This window comes from Lissotriton vulgaris, chromosome 4_1 (assembly GCF_964263255.1).
Source record: "Lissotriton vulgaris chromosome 4_1, aLisVul1.2, whole genome shotgun sequence".
Classification (NCBI taxonomy): Eukaryota; Metazoa; Chordata; class Amphibia; order Caudata; family Salamandridae; genus Lissotriton; species Lissotriton vulgaris.
In genome coordinates, this window is record NC_141691.1 from 923,511,558 (window position 1) to 923,534,131 (window position 22,574).

At 48.9% G+C, this 22,574-nt stretch overlaps 1 protein-coding gene across 2 annotated transcripts in view; it reads right to left on the reverse strand.

Moving 5' to 3' along the window:
- EXOC3 (exocyst complex component 3) overlaps nt 1-22,574 on the reverse strand; it is a 291,571-nt gene that overhangs the window by 79,284 nt on the left and 189,713 nt on the right. For both annotated transcript variants that reach the window (XM_086965203.1, XM_086965204.1), the window contains exon 10: nt 19,253-19,375. In XM_086965203.1, coding sequence (XP_086821329.1) covers nt 19,253-19,375 — 123 coding nt within the window. The remainder of the gene's footprint in view (nt 1-19,252; nt 19,376-22,574) is intronic.

Sequence of the window (22,574 nt, forward strand, 5' to 3'; positions counted from 1 at the left end):
TCACTCTGTGCAACTGCATCATCGACAACGCCTGCTGAGGCCTGATCGACACCGGAGACGCGACGCCGGATTGCTCGACGCCGCTGATCATCGGGTGCTTCATTTTCCTAAGGTACTGTGTTGTTGGGGGTCCGTGTGACTCCAGGCCCGACGCAGCGCTCCTCGCGGTCGACGCCGAACCTGTGGATTATCTCTGCCCAGCGTTGTGTAGCTCCCGTGTGAGTTACCCTGTTGCTAAAGAACTGTGTTTCCAAGAAGAAGATTTGCTTGATATAAAAGACTCTTGTGCTAAAGAAGAAACTACCTTTGAACTATCCTTTTTCCTTCCCGAACGTATTTATTCCGATTGTGTACAGTTTTGCCGTTATTTTGGTCTTGTGCTAAGCCTTATATAAAAATACTTATTTTTATAATACTACGGTGTCGTGTCCATTTGTAGTGTATTCACTGTATTACTGTATATGGTCATAATTGCTTAACACACAGCCTCTGAGATAAGCCTGTTCTGCTCTGCCAAGCTACCAAGGGGGTGAGCAGGGGTTATCGAAGGGTGTGATCCCCTTGCCCCGACTAGAAAAGGAGTGTCCCTATTTGTCAGAAGTGTACACCTCTGCCAACTAGAGACAGCCGGTTCTAACATTGGTGGCAGCGGTGGGATTTGGACCTTGCATTTATGACCCATGTACAGCGATTAGTGTGCGCTACGTAGTGAAAGCAGACCATAACGCGGTCACAATCTGATTCGGAAGGATCCTATTTTTGTTCTCCGCTTTCCTGAAACTTGATTTTCTGAACACTGCCAGTTTAACCATGAGTGACAACGGAGTCACTGCCCCTGCTATCGTTGTTGTGGAGGAGTTCGAGCGGAGTAAGCTAAAGAAATACAAGAAAGATGAGCTGAAACACTTTTGCAACCAGTTTGAAGTTCCTACCACCGGCCTCTCGAGAAAAGATGATTTTTATAAAGCATTGCAGGCCTGGTGGGAGTCCAGAAATCCCTCTGATGTGGTGGTGGTACCCACAGAGGAAGGGGATGAGGAGGTGCCAGTGAATGGACCTGTGCCCTCTCCCGGAAGCAGTGTTTCCTCCAAAGGTCTTTCCCCTGAAGAAAGAGAAGAAAGGGCGAAAGAGCGAGCTTACAACATGGAGATGGCAAGGCTAAAGATAAATGGGCAGTTGGAGTTAGAAAATGCGAGAGGTAGAAGGGAAGCTGATTTAGAGATCAAAAAGTTGGAGTTTGAACGAGAGAAGTTAGCTTTGGAGCGTGAAGCCAGGTTGAGGGAACTGGATATCCAAGCTAAAAAGTTAGAATTGAATCCCTCTGGTGGCAGCATTCCATCCGAGCCTGCAGAAAGTAAGTTTTACTTCCCGAAAGATGTGATCAAAGATTACAATAAGAATGAAGATATTGGTCAATGGTTTAAAGCATATGAGTTAGCATTGTTGGCCCACCAGGTCCCTGAGAAGAATTGGGGAGCGGGGTTGTGGGGTCGCTTTGTGAATGAGGGAAGAGATACCCTGTTAGACATGCCTGTTGCGGATAGGATGTCGTATGCTCATATGAAAGATGCTTTAATGTTGCGATATGGTTTAACCCCCGAGCAGTACAGACAAGCTTTTAGAGAATGTAAGAAGTTGCCTGGTACGACGTGGGTTGAATATGTGTCTTATTTTTGCAGAGCCATGGATGGTTGGGTAAAGGGCAGCAAAGTGGAAAGTTATGAAGCTCTCTATGATTTGTTTGCGTGGGAGCACTTGTCTAATAACTGTTTTCCAGAGCTGTGCCAGCACCTGATTGATAGCAAGATATCTAACCCTAGAAAACTTGCTGAGGAGGCGGACCGCTGGGTCAGTACCAGGGTCCACAAGGGTCCAGTGGGAGACTCAGCCAAAGGTGGGCAGGGTCCCCAGCAGAAGAGTGGGGGGGACAAGGGTAAACAGAAGGAGTCTCAGAAAGGGCCCCAAAGTAATCCCCAAGGGAACCAAGGGAAGGGTTCCCAGCCTCCCCCTGAGAAGAAGTCAGGGGCCCCGACGGGTAAACCTGTTCATAGGGGCCCCCTAACCTGCTACGGTTGTGGGCAGGTGGGACACCGGTTTTATGACCCCCAGTGTCCCAAGAAGGATTCGAATGCACCGCCGCGTGCACCCCCTCGTCAGTTGGCAAGTGTAGCCTTGGGAGGGGAGGAGATGGTTGTCCATGGTGGGAGGGGTCCCGCAGAAATGTCCCTGGTCTCGCTAGGAGACATGCAAATGGTCCCTCCACCCCCTCTGCCTAGTAACACTAGTAAATATAGGCAGTGGGTGACCATTAATGGCCAGAGAGTGGAAGCTCTCAGAGACACCGGAGCGAGTGTGACAGCTGTCAAGTGTCACTTGGTGTCCAGAGAGCAGGTGGTTCCCCACGCATTCTACCCCGTGATAGCTGCCGATAACTCCCAGAAAGAGTGTGAGGTGGCTCAGGTTTCCTTTGAATGGGGGGGAGTTTCAGGTACTCTTCAAGTTGCTGTGAGGCCCGCCATGCCTGTCGACTGTCTCCTGGGCAATGATTTGGAAGACTCCCCTTGGGCTAAGGTGGAGAGAGCGGCGCACTTGAAAATGTTGGGTGTGCCAGAGTGGGTGTGTGCAACCACTCGATCCATGACAGCGAGTAAGGGTGTTGATGGGGTCCCGGAGCCTGAAAGTACGGCCCAGGACCCCGCTGTGAAGAGAAGAGGCAGGAGGCGCGGGAAACCGGCCCCCGTTGTTCCCGTGGTCCAGAAGGAGGTAGACCCTGAGGGGGATGCCCTGGAGCCCACCGGGGAACAAATTGCCGAACTGGGAGATCTGCCCGAGCTGACCCACTGCCAGCAGGATGGTGGTCCCTCCAGGGAGGAATTCTGTGCGGAACAGAAAGAGTGCCCTTCTCTTGTGGGCATGAGGCAGCAGGCCTCAGCCCAAACCTCAGGTGATCAGTCAGGGTCACATTTTGTGTACTGGGAGAACGACCTCCTGTATAGCGAGCCTAAGGCTGCTGAGCCTGGGTCAGCCCGTGTGCTGGTGGTACCCCAGCGCTTCAGAGCCTTCCTACTGGGTTTGGCTCATGACGTACCGTTAGCTGGACATCTGGGGCAGGACAAGACCTATGACAGGCTTGTCACCCATTTTTATTGGCCTCAGATGGGTAGGGATGTAGACATCCATTGCAAGACTTGTCGCACTTGCCAGGCAAGTGGGAAAAGCGGAAGGAAGCAGAAGGCTCCCCTCCAACCTTTTCCGGTGGTCAGCACCCCCTTTGACCGGGTGGGTATTGACATTGTTGGGCCCCTGGACCCCAAGACAGCCCTGGGCAACAGGTTCATCCTGGTCTTGGTGGACCATGCCACAAGGTACCCGGAAGCCATCCCTCTCAGGACAGTGACGGCCCCCGTGGTGGGACGGGCACTGATGGGTGTTTTCTCCCGGATGGGGTTCCCCAGAGAGGTGGTGTCCGACCGAGGCACCAACTTCATTTCGAACTATATGAAGTCTCTGTGGAAGGAGTGTGGGGTAACCTACAAGTTCACCACTCCTTACCACCCTCAAGGAAACGGGCTGGTTGAGAGATTCAACCGGACCCTGAAAGGCATGATTATGGGTCTTGAAGAACCAATGAGGCGGAAATGGGACGTCCTCTTGCCATGCCTGTTGTTTGCTTACCGTGAGGTGCCGCAGAAGGCTCTAGGGTTCAGCCCCTTTGAGTTCTTATACGGTCACCCGGTAAGAGGACCTTTGAGTCTGGTCAAGGAAGGCTGGGAGCAATCTCCCAGGAAACCTCCCCAGGATGTATACAGCTACATGCTGGCCTTTCGGAACCAGACTCGGCGCTTCAGAGAACTTGCTCAGGCAAATCTGGAGGCCAGCCAGGAGGAGATGAAGCGATGGTACGACCGGAATGCCACTCTGGTAGAGCTTCAGCCTGGTCAGGAAGTATGGGTCATGTCCCCTGTGGAACCTTGTGCGCTCAAGGACAGGTGGACTGGACCGTTTAAGGTTGTGGAGAAGAAGAGCGATGTCACCTACCTGGTGGACTTGAAATCTCCCAGGAACCCCATGCGGGTCCTGCATGTCAACCGTTTGAAGCCCCACTTAGAAAGGTCCGAAGTGGGCATGCTCCTAGCTACAGATGATGGAACGGAGGAGGAGAGTGAGCCTCTTCCTGACCTCCTGTATGCTAAAGAGCAAGACGGGTCAGTGGATGGTGTGGTCCTCTCTGACACACTGACCCTTGAGCAGAAACAGGATTGTCGCCACCTGTTGGGACAATTCCCGGATCTGTTTTCCTTGGTTCCGGGTGTCACGCATTGGTGTGTCCATGACGTTGACACAGGAGACAGCCCTCCTGTGAAGCACAAGGCTTACAGGGTGACTGACAAGGTCCGAGCGTACATTAAGGAGGAGGTCTCCAAAATGTTCGCATTGGGGGTGATTGAGTCCTCTAGCAGTCCTTGGGCCAGCCCGGTGGTCTTGGTCCCGAAGGCTGCAGCGCCTGGTGCTTCACCAGAACTCCGGTTCTGCGTGGACTACCGAGGGCTCAATTCAGTCACGAAGACTGACGCGCACCCCATCCCCAGAGCTGATGAGCTCATCGATCGGTTGGGGGCTGCCCGGTACCTTAGTACGTTTGACTTGACGTCTGGGTACTGGCAGATCGCCTTGACTGATGGGGCAAAAGAGAGGTCAGCATTCTCCACACCAGATGGGCTATACCAGTTCCGGGTGATGCCCTTTGGGATGAAGAATGCCCCCGCCACCTTCCAGAGGTTGGTCAACCAGGTCTTGGCTGGACTGGAGGAATTCAGCGCCGCCTACCTGGACGACATCGCAGTGTTCAGCGCCAGCTGGGAGGAACACTTGCGTCACCTCCAGGAAGTGTTGTTGGCCGTGCGCAGAGCAGGCCTCACAATCAAGGCCAGTAAGTGCCAGATTGGGCAGGGTTCTGTGGTGTACTTGGGGCACCAAGTAGGGAGTGGTAAGGTGGCCCCCCTGCAACCCAAGATTGATACCATCCTGGCTTGGGCACCGCCCAAAACCCAAACACAGGTGAGAGCCTTCTTAGGACTCACGGGTTATTACAGGAGGTTTGTCAAGGATTACGGTAACATTGTGCACCCCTTGACTTCGCTGACTTCCAGGAAGCAGCCACGAAACGTGATCTGGACTGATGCCTGTCAAACGGCCTTTGACACCCTGAAAACTGCAATGTGCACAGCACCTATACTCCAAGCACCCGACTTTTCGAAAGAATTCATTGTTCAGACGGACGCTTCAGAGCATGGCGTGGGGGCTGTTCTAGCTCAGGTAAATGAAGAGGGCCGAGACTTGCCTGTAGCCTTCATCAGTAGGAGGTTACTTCCCAGGGAAACGAGGTGGAGTGCGATAGAGAGAGAAGCATTTGCTGTGGTCTGGGCGCTGAAGAAGCTAAGACCCTACCTGTTTGGGACTCACTTCCGGGTTCAGACAGACCACAGGCCCCTCAGATGGTTAATGCAAATGAGGGGTGAGAATCCAAAACTGTTGAGGTGGTCCATTGCTCTACAGGGGATGGACTTTACGGTGGAACACCGCCCTGGTACAGATCACGCCAATGCTGATGGTCTGTCCAGATTTTTCCGCCTTAGTGATGAGGACTCCCTAGGTTAAGGGTAGTTCTCCCCACATTTCAGCTGGAGGGGACACGTGTTAGACCTGGCATCATTGGCTTGAGTCTCTCCTCCATTTTTTCTGTTTGCCTCTACTGTGTTACGATGTTTTGCTGGTATATGCTTTGGGTGCCGTGTCACTGCTGATCAGTGCCATAGCGCAAGTGCTCCCTCTGTTAAAATGATGTATCTATTGTATCCATGTTTGGCTTATTTGGTTTACTGTCAGTCCCTAGTCTAGTGCACCAGGAGTGCCAGGGCTTGTAAATACAAATACCGCTCGTGGGCTTGCAGCACGTGTTGTGCCACCCACAGGAGCGGCCTTGAAAACGAATGTCTACGGGTCGGTCATTGCGAGACCCAAGTGCAGTCCTGCACTGTCACGTCGGCTGCGCAGGTATACCTACTTGCCAGCCCCTCCAACCTTCCCTTGGCTTCATGTTAGTCACCCCTATGGTAGGCCCATGGGCAGGGTGCATTGTAAGTGTAAGGTAGGACAAGCCTGACCAAGTTGGCATGTCCTGATAGTGAAGTGCCGCCATCTTAGGGCTTCACTATGGCGAGGTAGCCTGCTCTCCGTTGGATAGAATGGGCCGCCGGGATTATTAACGCTATAATCCTAGCTGGCCCGGGGAGCATGGTGCAATGTCGAGTTTGGTATCCCTGAACTCGGGGTTTAATTACGCATCCGTTGGTGTGGATGGTCTTTGGACTCTGGGTTCGAAAATAGCACTTTTAGAAAGTGTCTATTTTCTTGTCTAACCATATCTGGTCTCTGCTGGTCTTGCGTGTGTGTGACAGGAGCTGGGTGGCTCCAAGAGGTCTGGATGAGTCAGTATGGGATGAGTGGGACATTACGTTGAGAGTAGGGGGAGAGTAGTTGTTGATAGCCTGCCTTGCCTGATACAATGCTGGCTCCACCCCCTGCCGAGCGACTGATGGCTCTGTACCTGCCATGGACGATCCTAGCCCCACCTCCTGCCAGGAGGGCGATAGCTCTGCTCCTGCCAATGCTGGCTCCACCTCCTGCGGGGCGTCTGAGGACCCGGCCCGGCTCAATGAATAGGCCAGGTGCTACTGCCTAGCTCCACCCACCACAGACCCAGGATGTTGGGAAACCCCCGGCATAGACAAAGGGATCAAAGACGAAAAGGGGTATAAGAGGAGGACCCCTGAACTAGGAAATCAGATCACTTCTGACAAGGAACCCTGTAACCAAGGACAAGAAGCCTGTTGATCTAAAGGACTGCCTACCCCTTCTGCCAGTGTGCTGTTGTTGGGGGAATCCTGCAGTGCTTCTTTATTTTTGCCAAGGAACCAGGAGAGAGGAACTGTGTGTGTACTCTCACGCTTGCTAAGAAAATCTCCAAGGACTGGAAGAGTGCCAGTCTCCTGCCGAAGTCACAGGGCTAAAGGACTTCACCTGCTACAAAGTGCTATCTGCTGGAAGTGTGAATCCAGCATCTCCGAAAGAACCAGCAACCACGACGATCGGACGCTGGGCCCAACCGACGCCAGCAGCAACGCCAGTGAGTAGGAGTACGGCTCTAACTCCAGAGGACCTCGTGTCTGCCCCGCTGCTGATCGCATCAACCGTGTGCCCTTCGACGCCGTGAGCGCTGCTCACTCTGTGCAACTGCATCATCGACAACGCCTGCTGAGGCCTGATCGACACCGGAGACGCGACGCCGGATTGCTCGACGCCGCTGATCATCGGGTGCTTCATTTTCCTACGGTACTGTTTTGTTGGGGGTCCGTGTGACTCCAGGCCCGACGCAGCGCTCCTCGCGGTCGACGCCGAACCTGTGGATTATCTCTGCCCAGCGTTGTGTAGCTCCCGTGTGAGTTACCCTGTTGCTAAAGAACTGTGTTTCCAAGAAGAAGATTTGCTTGATATAAAAGACTCTTGTGCTAAAGAAGAAACTACCTTTGAACTATCCTCTTTCATTCCCGAACGTATTTATTCCGATTGTGTACAGTTTTGCCGTTATTTTGGTCTTGTGCTAAGCCTTATATAAAAATACTTATTTTTATAATACTACGGTGTCGTGTCCATTTGTAGTGTATTCACTGTATTACTGTATGTGGTCATAATTGCTTAACACACAGCCTCTGAGATAAGCCTGTTCTGCTCTGCCAAGCTACCAAGGGGGTGAGCAGGGGTTATCGAAGGGTGTGATCCCCTTGCCCTGACTAGAAAAGGAGTGTCCCTATTTGTCAGAAGTGTACACCTCTGCCAACTAGAGACAGCCGGTTCTAACAATACCCAAGAATATAGATCACATACTAGATCAAACAACTATATGGGCTAATTATTGGTGCCTGCTCGCGGACATCAAACAAAATCTGGCACAATTTGATGCATTTAATACATTGCATATATGGTGGGACTGCCCCAATATTGGGCCCTTTTGGACAGGAGGGGATGACACCCTGAAATCTATCTGAGGGTACCAGATACCCTTTGATGCTAAAACAATGCGGTTTTCTTTCAGACTAGCTAATTTCCCTTGCATGATTAAGGCAGAATAGTACGCTACACTCCAATGTTTAGGGGACGCTAAATTAGCCATATACAACCCTGGGAAAAGGTGAACTCTCACGTTAGAGCAATGGTATTGAAGGCTATGATCCATAATTGCAATGGAAAAGCTTAGAAGTAATCTAGAACATATCCATCCCCAGTTTGAAGCACAGAGTAAAGTGCTATTGAGCCGCCTACACAGACAATGCCACCATGGTGGAAGTCTTTGGGATAATTCTCCTAAAGAAGTGAAGGGAGAAAGCAGCAACTTTGTGGTCTGGAAAGAGAGATGTGGAGAGCTGGCTGGAAGCTTGATCTAGTCTGTTTATGTGATATGGAGAACATGTTTTGTGGAGATGGGGGAATCTTAAGGCCATATAAGAGGGATTCACAAAATAATTTGTAATTTATTTATCTATAGCATGTAACATGGAAACAAAAATTCTCTCAAATACTTTTCGTTTTCAAAGTTGTATGCTTTTGTGCCCAATGAAAATGCTTAAAAAATCTTTTTTTTTTTTTTAAGTGAACAGCCAAAGACGAACACACTAGTATCACTTAATGAGAACGAGAAAAGCATGCAAATTCCAGAGTGGGAATCAACAATTTTCCCAACTCAGCTACAACCTGTGGATTACATGGTTTATCAGTCTCTGTGAAAATTGCCTAAAACTGTGCTAAATCACAGAGAGGAGTTTGAAAGCTGCACTGACAAGGGGGCACATATTTATGAGGCCTACTCAGAGATATTGGTGGATGAACTTCTATTAGAATAGGGGAAAGCCAAAGAAATTCACTGGGTCAAAACTGATTGGCATATAGCTGGGTCTAAACTGAGTTGACACAGTATGCAAAATAACAATGGATTGGGATGCTCCCAGTTACTGAGATTAATTATGAACTCCATCCATCACTGTTTTATATACTTATTGTGTCACTGGAAGTGGGAAGGGTATGCCCAGACATGGGTCTTGTGCACAATGTGTCAGTGGAACCAAGATGAATCTGGTTGATGAGCCCATAACTAGGGCAAACCTAACTGGCGCTGGGTTGCTTGTATTCCAGTTCAGGGAGAACCTGGCTTGGCAGTCCGAGCTGGATGTTCTTATTGGATCAGTGTCAAGACTGATTTGCATATATCTTAGTCCAAACTGAGGTGGTATGGTGTGCAAAATAACGATGGATTGATATGAAGCCCGAGTGATAGCAAGTGACAGACTATTTTAAGCATTCCATCCATCACTGTTTTGTATACTTTCGGAAAGTTGAAGCTGGATATAGCGGTTGTCAAATGGGCCATGGGATGGTTTTTAACAACAGGTTAGTGTTCTCAGATGGCAAATTCCTCTCATATGGAGAGCAATTTGGGTGAAACAATATGCTAGTCTTTTTCTTTTCCCCCTAGACTAGACATAATAGTAGGAAAAATGAAGAGAAGATTATGCTGACACAGAAGATTGCCCTTAAATGAGGTGCTGGGTGATATCTACGAAGTGCTGTGGACTGAAAGGCATAGGTCTTTGCGAAAGTTAGAGGGAATCGTGATAAAGATGGCCCGAAAATCAAAATGGCCCGAAAATGTTCAAAATGGAGGAAGATGATATCTGCCAGGTTTACATGGCAACGGCAACACAGATAGGCCCTGATGTTTTTGGAAGTAAATACATTACTGGCAGTGGTTGGCTGGTCAGTTAACTTGGAACTCAGTCATCTGGAATTCAGGACATGCCCATAGGGACTGAGCCCACTACAGAGAAGGGACCAAAATACATTTTGAATTTAAAAGACTGGGATTTCTGCTGGTGAAAAAGGAGGATAGCAATGCAGTGTATTAAAAAGAAAAAAAAGGTATAGTGTAGTGCTTACCAAACATTTGAACAACAAACGTCTGCGACCCCACCTAGCATTCATGGACATGAGATGGGGGAGATTTTTTAATGCCTAAGTCAATGTGCTTTCAATATTCAGAGAATTACCAAAATAACATACTCTAACAGCAGCTGTTGATAAATATCACAACCATGACCACTTCCTTAGATAGTTCTTTATCTTATTGTTGACAATATATTGATCTGCCCATAAAAATGGCATCTGGTGAACCGCATCCCTTGTACAAGCATAGGGGCATTTGGAATACTAAAAGGTTCACCCGGAGCCTTACTTAGGAATAGTTGTAAGGATATGTTTTAAAACTGGACTTGGAAAAATAGTTTAGCACCTTTGCACCAGTGGAAATTGAACAGTTTTCAGAGTGGGGGTGCGGACAATAATGTTATTTCATTGAAATCCAAGGGATTGTGTAAAAATCCTACCTTCACACAAAGTGTTAGAAATGGGATTTCTGGTTGGCTGAGGCTTGAGCCAAAGCCAGGTAGAAACCACCATTCTAAGTTGGGGCAAGGAAGTCACCCGCCAAAATAACCCCTGCTCACCCTCTTGGTAGCTTGGAATGAGCAGTCAGGCTTATCTCAGAGGCGATGTGTAAAGCATTTGCGCACGCACCCACCAGCAACAACATCCCAGGCCCCCCACAAAAGGAACTCCACACAAGGCTATATGTAAAAATAGCATTTGTATTATCAGAACACATCAGAATCAGAATCACAGGATGTACATTGTGCCAACTGGCATGGGCAATATTTACAAGGGATTATGTACATGGGACAGGGCCACATGGACCACTGTCAGGAATAAGCACTTTTAGAACTAGAACAATTGTAGCACCAAATAATCACGTAGCACACAACCAGTAACCACTGGTAAAAGGTAAGTACCACCTACGCAACCCTAACCACCTCAGGAAAATATCACACAGGGAACCATGAACACACTAGTATAACCCATACTAGATAAAACAACCACCTAAGCATAAAAATACATTTAGAGGTGTCAGAATACAGGGTGCGCAAAACATATTACACACAGTACATTTCCTAACACCCAAAGCATTAGCGCATAAATCATAATATCACATAACTCACATTAGCGCAGAAATCACAGTTAGTACATAGATAGCGCTGAGGTCCAGGTTGTGCCACTGCGCAAGAACCTAAACGTAGCAGCTGCCCACTACTTGCTGGGCAGCTGAGGACAGGGACAGAACAGGGCCTAAACGCTGCAGCTGGCAATTAGTGCTGCGTAGCTGGGGAAGGCCAAGGTAGGGCAAAGGAATGCGACTCAATCCTGAGTCCAAAAGAACAAGGCCCCTAGGAATAAAAGCCTAAACTGTGCAGCTGCCCACTACTTGCTGGGCAGCTGAGGACAAACTGCGACAGGGGGGCTCTCGCTAGCCCCTCAGGAACCAAAACTGCGCCAACTGGGAGCCTTCTAGGCTCTAGGACAAATATGGTGCACCCAGGAGCCCTCTGGCTCAAAAGCTGCTCCATGTGGGAGCCATCTAGGCTTAACCCTTTCCATGCTCATGACGAGCTCAGCTCGTCATGATGCACGGTTGAGCTGTGCTGATGACGAGCTGAGCTCGTCATGAAACACTGGCATCCTGCATTCTTCAGCACAGGAGGGGAAAACACCTAGCAGCGAAGGTGTTAAGGGACACTGGAGCCTTGTGGGCTCTAAATAAATGGGGCCGGACGTTGGAGTCCCTCTCGGGGGACTCGAAACCAATGAATGCCCACAGGAGCCTCTCGGGTCTCACAACAATGTGCCCGGGAAAAACAATGCCCCCTTTGGTGGAGCCTCGTGGGCTCTAGAAACATAATGCCCTCAGGAGCCTTCTAGGCTCTACATAGCAATGCGGGAGAAGAACATGGGAGCGGCCCGCTGCCATCCGGGGCCGCTCTACCACTGTCTGGGGGGCACACCGAGACTCCTGCACTCACCGGCTGCTCAGGGAGGCGGCGTCTCCGCAGGGCTTCTCTGCTCCTCTTCCAGGACGGCCGGAGGGGCTTTCTATCTCCGGGGCGCCCTCCTCTGCATGGGAGCCCCGCAACACTGGCGCTGGGTTGCTGGCGGCCCCGGGGCTCTCCCTCACTCCTGGGAGCCCCGGGCCGCGATGACTCGGCCGGCTTTGCTTCCCTTTTCCCGGCGGCGGGCAGCCAATCATGGCGCGGCGGCGGGCGGGACTTCCCTCCAAAACCGGAAGTCCCGTCTCGAGCCAGGCACCGTAGTGCCTGACTTCCCGTTTTGCGGCGAGAGGGCCGGGCGGTGAAAACTCGGGGCATAAATGAGGGGTGGGCACCCTCGAAGTCCAAAATAAACATAGAAGCGGCGTGGGCACCCGCTAAGGAGCACATAAACGGAGTGGGCACCCGTAAGTATAAAATACCATAACAAGCATAATGCAGGGTGGGCACCTGCGATGAAGGGGCCACCGGGGGAATCCCTACGCTCGGGATTCCCTCGCACACGGCCCCGCGCTCCCAGGGCGCCCACAGGCAGCATCAAGTCCTGGGGCAAGGGCAAAAGTAAGAAACAGGTCCTGGAGGTCAGGGAGGCAAAGCTGGGCCCAGGGGCCAGCACACAAGGCAGTCCAGAAAGGAGAGCCCTAATGGCGGTCCATCCTGGGCCCCACCATCAGCAAAGCCCCCTCTGTCAGGATTCAGGAAGTAGAGGGGTCCTCCAGGCATCCAGGGGCTGGGCAGGGCCCAGGGAGGCAAGCCTTCCCCTGGGCCCCAGCAGCAGCACGCCCCTGGTAGATTCAAGTCAGGAAACAAGAACATTTTACAAGAGGTCACAGCCTCTTTTTATACACCAAGTCCCTTTGTCTAAAGGTGCAGGGTGGGGGCAAAACCAGGCGCAGCTGGTTTGGGAGCACTCTTGATGGGCTCAGCCCCTCTCACTATTCACTGGCCAGGCTAGGGTCATTAGACGCACCACAGGGGGCGGAGCCAGCATTGTGTGGGGAAAGCCCAGCCCTATTCAGGTCCCAGGTGCAGCCCCTCCCTGCCATCAACATGCAGATCTCCCTATTCACTACCGGAGCAGACCCACCCAGACTCCAGGAGCCTGGCACACCAGCCAGCTCCAGCCAATCACAAGCCAGACAGCCAATTCACCTAATTTACACAGACAGGCCAACTTCTAGAAGTGGCACTTCCACACTAGACACAATTATGCCGCACACATCATCGCGCAGCATTTAATCACACGAGTTCGCACATACTAAACTCGACCCTGCACTCCCCACACATCTGGAATTACCATGGATACACACATTGCCCATGCATTCCAATGGGAGGGCAGGCCATTCTCACACACGCACTCAGAAAGCGCACTCACTTTACACTGCGCCACAGTGCTAAAGTGCGCAAAGACCAGAAATCACTACAATGATGTAACATTAAAAGGCAAAAGGTTCAGGGGTGAACCTGCCAGAAGGGCCAAGTCCAACACAAAGTGTAGCAAATGTATTCAAGCTGCAGACGGGCACGGTCTAGTATGTAGCTGGTATTGCATTTAGGAGCACACTGTTGCAATTACTACTTAAGCATTGTCAGGTACTTTTAATTGGATATTGCATGATTCAAATGGAATTGCCTTATGGCCGATAGTCCGTAAATGATGCATGCAAAGTTTGACAGAAGCTACAGGTCCTTTATTAAACAGACTGGATTGTAGGTGTTTTTCTACAACAGTTACTACATAGTGTGCAGGGGCTGTCACTAGTAGGCCTTGATTTTTTGAAGGAACGGTTCGTTGATAATATGTGATAGCACAAATACACTTATTTGTTTTGGTTCTAGTTCCTTTGAGAAAGAAAAGAGCATTTATTCCTATTATTTAAAGAGCCATATAAGAAAGTATAGTGCATTCAGCTGGCAAAGCTGCTGAGTGAATTGGGGTGACTGGCAGAGGTGTTACAAAATACGTGCACTGTCCTAGATAATAGCCTTCAAACATTGTCTGCACACACATCTATACCCTTTATTTTATTACTTCTGCTATAACGATTCTCAGAGAAGGCTTAAACTCTCTACAGCAGGAACAAGTTCAAATGTGTGTGCGTGTGCAAATACACAGGACCCTACAATGTTTGAACCTCTGAAATTACCTTGGTATCTTGTTGACAAGACTACGCTTTTCTCACCATACAATGTTAATGCATGGAAGAATTAATCTCTCAAACGAACGTCCAGTCTTCATTAGCACCTCTTTATGTACTAACTCTTTAGGGCATTCACTTCCATGCGATAAGATTACTATTCATAGCTTTTGAAACCCCTCCAAGTCTAGCATTGCTTGTAAATTACTTGCTGCACCTGCATCTTTCAATCCCCCTTACCATGCTCTTTTGAACAATAGTAGCTATAGCTGTGTGGTCTGCATGAATATTACATACTGTGGTTTGAATCAAGAACATGTTTATCTTCTCACTGCACAGTAAAATGTTGTGAAGTTAAATTGTAGCCTCCTCCAATGAAGGCTTCTGATTTTCGGTTATGGCCAAAAGTCAATCTTACAGACCAATCTTTGATAAATAGACATGCTTTTGTAAATTCCAACAAATAAGGAGTTCCTTTAACCTCTGCTGCAGCAACTTTTAAGCTTCAGACAACACGTTCTGCAGTGGAATGCAGCTGCTTTTGAACATTCAGTTCTCATCCCACTTTGCTGATGGACTTGGTACTGTATTTCATGGTCCCAATGCAACTGGCATTACATATGTTTTCAAAACAACTGGCTCTGGATTGTTGTCTTGCTTTAAGAATGTGTTTGGAACTAAACCAGCATATCAGGGTTCACTGTTTTTAAACTTGTTTCGGGCAATTTTTACAGTTTCATTGTCCTAGAAGTCATCTTGATGATAAATATGAACTATTAATTTGAGCAAAATAGTCGTCATACTACAGCTTTCATCTAGAAAGCAGATTTGCCTTCCAGCATGAATAAGCACTGGACTTTGAATTTCCATAAACTCTGACTTCTTTCAATGCCCTAGTTGCAATCACACTGTTGTCTTGGACATTTATGCATTACAACAAGCTGTGCTTCTTATGGATCCCTTCAAGCTGATTTGTACAATGTTGCTTCATCAATCGTATTGTTGTGCTCTACAGCTGCCTTTCATCAGATCTGCTTTGTCTGGTTTACCATTAGTTCCATCATATGTGCCCCATCAATTGTACGGCTCTAGCTGTTCGATTGCCATACTCAAATGTGTCTAGCGCTTCAACACATGTAGTTCTTACTGCGGCATCTGCACCAGCAACTTCAATGCTAAATGTGGTTCTTTATTCACTTGCACCATCTTCGACTTTGCTTTTTAGTAGTCTCTGTGCATTTTCGTCATCTTAGGTGAGAACTTTGGCATAATCAACTTCTCCTACATCACCGGCTCCAGACACGCCAGCTCCACCCAACCGGACTCTACCGACCCACAAGAAACCTCACAGCGCGAACGCATACACTATCAACTTCCCCCCAACCTCCCAAAGTGAGACGAAATTTCAAGCAGAAACTGATCAGACAGCACAGAGAAACCCTATTTACGGACATATACCATTGCCCCTCCAAAGGTCTGATTAAGATGGTCTATATCTTTCACACTGAGAGACCAGAAGACTGGATCACCACTCTCAGATCACAACTCTTCATCTAGAAAACCTCAACTACCCAACATAGCTGTAAACTAATATCCTCGCTCCCTAATCGTTCGTCAACAAGAGGGATCACGTCCGTAACCATCTACACAAACAGCACTATCCTTATTCAAGCTAACAACAAGAACCTTGAGGCTTTTGACTCCCTCTTCCCCACACTTCGTTCTTCTCTCCCCCAACTGCATCGACCCGACCCAACCCACCTGTCACTTACAGCCAACCGGCCCCATCAGGAAACACAAACTATCTCCATCCCACCCCTCGCCCCTCCTCCCCCCCCCCCCCCCTCCCCCACGTTACATCTCACTACAGCACCTCCACTAAGGGTGTCCTTCATCTCTCTAAGGAAAGCTTATATCCACGTCCTAATTGGAACCACCCACCTCATCCCCACGACCACGCTCTGCCGACATTTAATCACACTAGCTCTCACCCAGACCTCAGAAATATGAATTCATTTCATGTCCCAATACACCCCCCTCCCAAGATCACGAAAGGTGACCACAGGTCCCTCACACGGAACAATAGACAACATTTCATAAACTTGACTTGTACCACTTAGGGAGACTCCTCCCAAGATGCCTCCACCCTTACTCATGATTCCATGGCGCAGCGTCTCGCTTCACTAGAAAGCCAGATAGATTTGATTGCCCGGGTCTTGACCAAAATCCTCTCCAACCTAGATAAGACCCGCAGGCCCCAACAATCCCCGCCCTGGATACCCTCCCCCGCAACACAAACCACTAAAAGTGTCCTACCTGGCCCATAGCATCCCCTGTGACCCGGGTACAGAGACTCTCAAGAATGGATGTGGAAGCCCGGCCTCTAAATTCCCAAGTAAACACAGCCCAAACCAATAGGGCCCAGAGACGCTCAAATACCAATATGGAGCCTCTGTCCTCAAGAGCCATTAGATCCACACCGGCAATGTCTTACAAAGAAGCGGCCGATCTAGCCTCCTCATATGATGCACCTCCCACTGATTCACCTAAATACAAGATCCAAGTGATAACTGGCTTCCGGAAAGACCTTCCTTGCACAAAACCCCCTAGACCGCCCTTCCCCACCTACCTAACTAGGGCGACCAAGGAAATAAAGAACTCAAGCACCAAAAAGCTCTCCACCAACTGCTTGCTCATCAACTGCAGGTCGGCGTCTATGCATGCAACTGAATTAGCTGAAGCCATACTCTCACAAAACACTGACATAGCGTTCATCACGGAGACCTGGATCAACAAACTCTCCTCCCCTTGCCTAAACATGCTTGTGCCCCAGGCTTTTCCATTATTAACAAAGACAGAAAAGACCAACGAGGGGGAGGGGTAGCTATTCCTCATAAAGACAACATTGCCATCAAGAGAAAATAGAATCATGTAAATACAACTCTTTTGAATGCCTTACAGCCAACTGACTTTAACTTCGGAGTCCTTCGGAGTCTTAGAGTTGCAGCGGTGCGGGTTGTCCGATTTCCTACTCCAAATGATCCTATCGATTCCCTAGGGAGAGGTTGAGGAACAGGATTTTGAGTTGGCTTTTGAATTTTACAAAAGAGGGAGTGGTTTTGATGTGTGGGGGGATAGAGTTCCAGATTTTTGGAGTTCTTCCGGCGAAGGATAATCCGCAGTTTTTTGTTTTAGAGTTTTTGGTAGGATGAGTAGGATGGAGTTTGAGCTTCTGAGGTTCCTTGCCTGACCGGCTTTTTTGAGTTTATTTGCCAGATATTCAGGTTTGCCAAAGATAATGGAACTTTGCTCTCTCACCTTCTTTATCATCCACCAGGCGACACCTCCACATTTGGGGAACATTTATCTGACCTGATTGTTGGCATCTCCGAGTGCATAGTGAGCAATCTAATTATTGGCTACCTTAACCTACGGTGGAATTAAACTAAGAACCCGTTAATTCAAACGCTATCCAATCTCCTCTGTGACAAACATTTAACCCAACATTGCACAGAGGAGACACACTGCAAAGGAGCAATCCTGGATGCCATCATCGCTCAAAGAGACACAATTACAATCACTCCCAGTGGACTGGTCAGACCAGCACATGATCTGATTTCATATCCGCCAACAAATTCGATCTCAAACACCTACGCAACCCCGCCCCCCCCCCCCCCCCCCAATGGACCAGAAACCTCTCCCAGGTTCCCATGGCAGTCCTTGAAGAAAGGATAAGCTTGCTTCTTCCCGGCTCCAATGACCACCTCTCCACAAGCGAACTCACCGAGCATTACAACGCAAATCTAGTGGCTATGCTTGACCAGCAAGCGCCTCTAAAGCTGAAAAATAACCGAGCCATCTCGTCCACGTCATGGTTCAACTCTGACCTCAATACTGAAAGGAGAAAACTAAGAGCCAAAGAAAGACGTTAGAGGAATAACCCTTACTCCTCCGCGAACAACTCAAAACTGCTCGCAGGAAGTACAAAGTTAACATCAAAAACAAGAAATCCTCTTTCTTCCGCTCTGCGCTGGACAGCGCAAAAAATAGACCCAAAGAGCTCTTTAACATCATAAGGCAACAAACATCCAAGCCCGTGACCTCTTCTATACAGGCATCCAAAAAACTATGCAACAAATTTGCCAACTTCTTCAATGACAAGATCACGAAAATCGAACTCTAACTTGACGTCATCAATACGCGCCCCACTAAGATCATCACGTCCGGGACGCTCAATCTCTCTATCTGTTCCTTTACCAACTCATGGCTAAGCTTCCGCCCCATTCAAGAACCTGAGATATTCACGCTGATCGCCACCTCCAAACCCTCAGCTCATATCCTAGATCCCATTCCACCCCTACTGACTAAAAAACTGAAGCGCTCCCTAGCACCGCTTTAGTGCACGATCATAAATAGCTCCTTGAAAAATTGAGTCGTTCCAGACTGCCTTAAAGTGGAGCAAGTCACTCCCTTGCTGAAAAAACCCGTCCTCGGCACTAGGGAGCTGAATAACTTCAGACCCGTTTCTAACCTGCCCATTCTGTCCGATTCCAAAATTGCGATTCCTTAATTTTCGCAATTTAGGAATCGCAAATTCCAACAATGATGCATGTGGCTGATAGTGTGCCAATACAACTTTTTTTTTTTGTGCCAACTGTAAATAATAAGAGGATTAATGTACTGTACTGTAATTAACAAGAGGATTAATGCACTGTATCTACTTTTTTAACCCTTTCGATGCTGATGACGAGCTCAGCTCGTCCTCACCCACGGGTGTCGTGTGCTGATGACGAGCTGAGCTCGTCATGGTGCCACTAAAATGGCATTTTCCAGCACAGGGGGGGGGAAAACGCCCAGCAGCCATGTGGTTAACAATGTTTTTTAGTATTTTAATGACGCGTTGATGATTCTGTGAATCGAATAAAGATGCTTTGATGATAATATAAAAAGTGGAAGCAATGGGAATATAATTGCATTCTTGGCTGCCAACGGATACAATAGTGAAGAAGAAACTCAGAGTTTGGTGCTCAAAACCTACATGCAGATAATAAGCACAGATCGTAAAGTTACCTTTTTGTAGGGTGGTTTAATTTTTGCAAAGTCATTAAAATAATCCTCGACGGTGACACAGATTGTGTCCACAGAATTTGTTCCTGCTAGCCATTTCCTCGTCATCAGGTCACTCAGATGTTGCTATAAATACAAAAAGAAGAAATCAAAGCGTGCACATATCTACTCTCTATTACAGTTCATCATGAAACGCATTATTTGCATGCAAGAAGTGTTTTCCAGCACAGGAATGTGCATATATTAATACAATGTGTCACACAATGTACGTGTAGGTCACAGCCCTTACACCCCACGAACTCTGCTGCTACTCCTGCTGGCCAGATGGAGGTTTAGATAGGGACACGGCCGTCTGCCTCCAGGTCCAGCCTCACCCGAGTGGATGATTGATTAAGCCCCTGGAGGGGTTAGTTTGAGTACTCTGACTGTGCCACACTGGTCCAGATGATTACCCCCGAGACAGCATGTTTTGGTTTGTTTTTGACCGTTTTGCTTGTTTATAGCTTTTGATGTACTGTATTCTCTCATAGATATTCTATTGCACAATACTAATGTATTAGGGTACTTTGGCTAGATGGTGTGGTGACAGACCTGGGACGCAGTGATAAGACAGATATTCAATGTGTTGGGTCAGGGATGGCCAATGATAACCAACTCAGATACTACTATCACTCTAATTAGGAGTACTGCAAATGCTACTTACCAGTATGCATCTGTTCTTGGCATGTAGGGCTGCTGACATTCATATCTGTGCATAGATCGCCGCCTAGTGTTGGGTCCGGATGATTGCACATTGTTGTCCTGGAAGAGTCTTCGAAGTATCACGAGATAGGTGGCTCCTCCCCTGGACTACAGTGCGCATGGGCATCGCCTCCATCCCCAGATTGTTTTTAGCCATTGGCAGAGATGGAGTGAAGTATGTGAGTGATGACCATGCTATTGAGCATATATATATATGAAGACTGCAGCTGCTACAGGCGCCGGGGAGGAGGGTGGGCGATATGAATGTCAGCAGCCCTACATGCCAAGAACAGATGCATACTGGTAGGTAGCATTTGCAGTTCGAGGCATGTGGGCTGCTGAATTCATATCTGTGTATAGAATACATAGCAGTCCCTCCATTAACGGCGGCCGCCCGTGCCAGCTGCAGCAGTCTGAAAAAGTGTCTTGAGAACAGCCTGACCAACAGCTGCCTGCTGTTTGGAGTGCACGTCTACACAGTAATGTTTAGTGAAAGTATGTGTGGTAGACCATGTGGCTGCTCTACAAATATCTTCTAAGGGAATGTTACCTAGGAAAGCCATAGAGGCCCCTAACTTCCTGGTGGAGTGGGCTCTTGGTGGGATAGTGAGAGTGCGTTTAGCTTTAGCGTAACAGATTTGAATGCATTTCACAATCCACCTAGCGATCCCAGCTTTGGAGATGGCGTTTCCCTTGTGGTGTGAGGCAAAAGCAACGAAAAGCTGCTTGGTTTTGCGAAAATCTTTTGTCCTGTCCACATAGTACATCAAGGCTCTTTTAACGTCAAGGGTGTGGAGCATCCGCTCCGCCAGCGTCTCGGGGTTTTGGAAAAACACCGGCAACTCAATTGTCTGGTTCATATGGAATTGAGACACAACCTTGGGTAAGAATTTAGGGTTAGTGCGGAGCACAACCCTGTTAGCATGTACCTGGAATAAAGGTTCTTGGATGGTGAGCGCCTGCAGCTCGCTAACCCTCCGTAGCGATGTAATTGCTACTAAGAAAGCAACCTTCCAAGTCAGAAACTGTAGCTCACAAGAGTGCAGTGGCTCGAAGGGAGGACCCATCAGTCTCGTAAGAACCACATTGAGGTTCCACTCTGGAGCTGGTGGGGTCCTTGGCGGAATGACTCTTTTAAGTCCTTCCAGAAAAGCCTTGATAGCAGGAACCCTAAAAGTGACAGGTGTTGCCTGTTCTGAAGGTATGCTGCCATAGCAGACAGGTGAATGCGGATGGAAGAGTACGCCAAATTGCATTGATACAGGTGGAACAGGTAACAAATGATGTTTTGAATGGAAGCATCCAGCGGATCAATATTGTGGTTAACACAGTAAATGACGAACCTCTTCCATTTAGCCGCATAACAAGCTCTAGTAGTGGGCTTCCTTGCCTCCCGAATGATGTTCATGCAATCGGGAGGAAGATTGAGGTAGCCAAACTCTAGGACTTCAGGAGCCAGATCGCCAGGTTGAGCTGTTGCGGATCTGGGTGCTGAATGTCGCCATGGCTCTGCGTCAGAAGGCTGGGAGTGAGATGAAGCCTTTGATGCGGTACCACGGACAGTTCTAGAAACGTGGTGTACCATGGTTGGCGAGCCCACGTCGGAGCAACCAGGATGAGAGTCATCGAGTGCTGCCTGAGCTTGCGTGCCACCAGCGGTATCAGAGGTGCTGGGGGAAAAGCGTACGCAAATCTGCCTGACCAGTTCATCCACATCGCATTGCCCTGTGATTGCGGGTGTGGGAATCTGGCGGCGAAGCTTCGGCATTTTGCGTTCTCCTTTGTGGCGAACAGGTCTATCTCTGGATGACCCCACCTTTGGAAGTACGGTTGGAGTACTGATGGATGTATCTCCCACTCGTGCATTTGATGGCTGTGCCTGCTGAGCAGGTCCGCCATCTGGTTGTCCTTGCCCGGGAGATGCTCCGCCATGAGGAAGATGTTCCTCTGAATGGCCCACTTCCACATGCTCTGAGCCAGATGAGACAGCTGCGGAGAGTGTGTGCCTCCCTGCTTCTGAATGTAGTACATGGCTGTCATGTTGTCCGTCCGGATCAACACGACCTTGTTGCACAGCTGTACTTTGAACGCCTTTAAGGCCATGAAGATTGCCATCAGTTCCAACACATTGATGTGCATCTTCCTTTGCTGTAGTGTCCATAGTCCCTGCACTGTGTAGTGGAGTACATGCGCTCCCCATCCCTGGAGAGAAGCGTCCGTTGTCAGGATAATCTGCGGCACAGGCTCTTGGAATGGTCGGCCCTTGCAAAGGTTTTGTGGATTCCACCAATGCAGAGAGTTGTATGCCCGACCGCTCACCAACACTAGGTCTGTCAGTTGCCCATGAGCCTGAGTCCACTGACGTGCCAGGCACTCCTGAAGCGGACGCATATGTAGCCTCGCGTGCGGGACAATGGAGATGCAGGAGGCCATCATGCCTATCAACTGCATGAACACCTTCGCCGGAAGCGAGTGTTGAGGTCTGAATCGTTGGATCAGCGTTTGGATACTGGCGATTCTCACTGAGTTTGGCTGCGCAGTGGCTGCCAGAGTGTTTATTGTCGCGCCCAGATACTGTCGTACA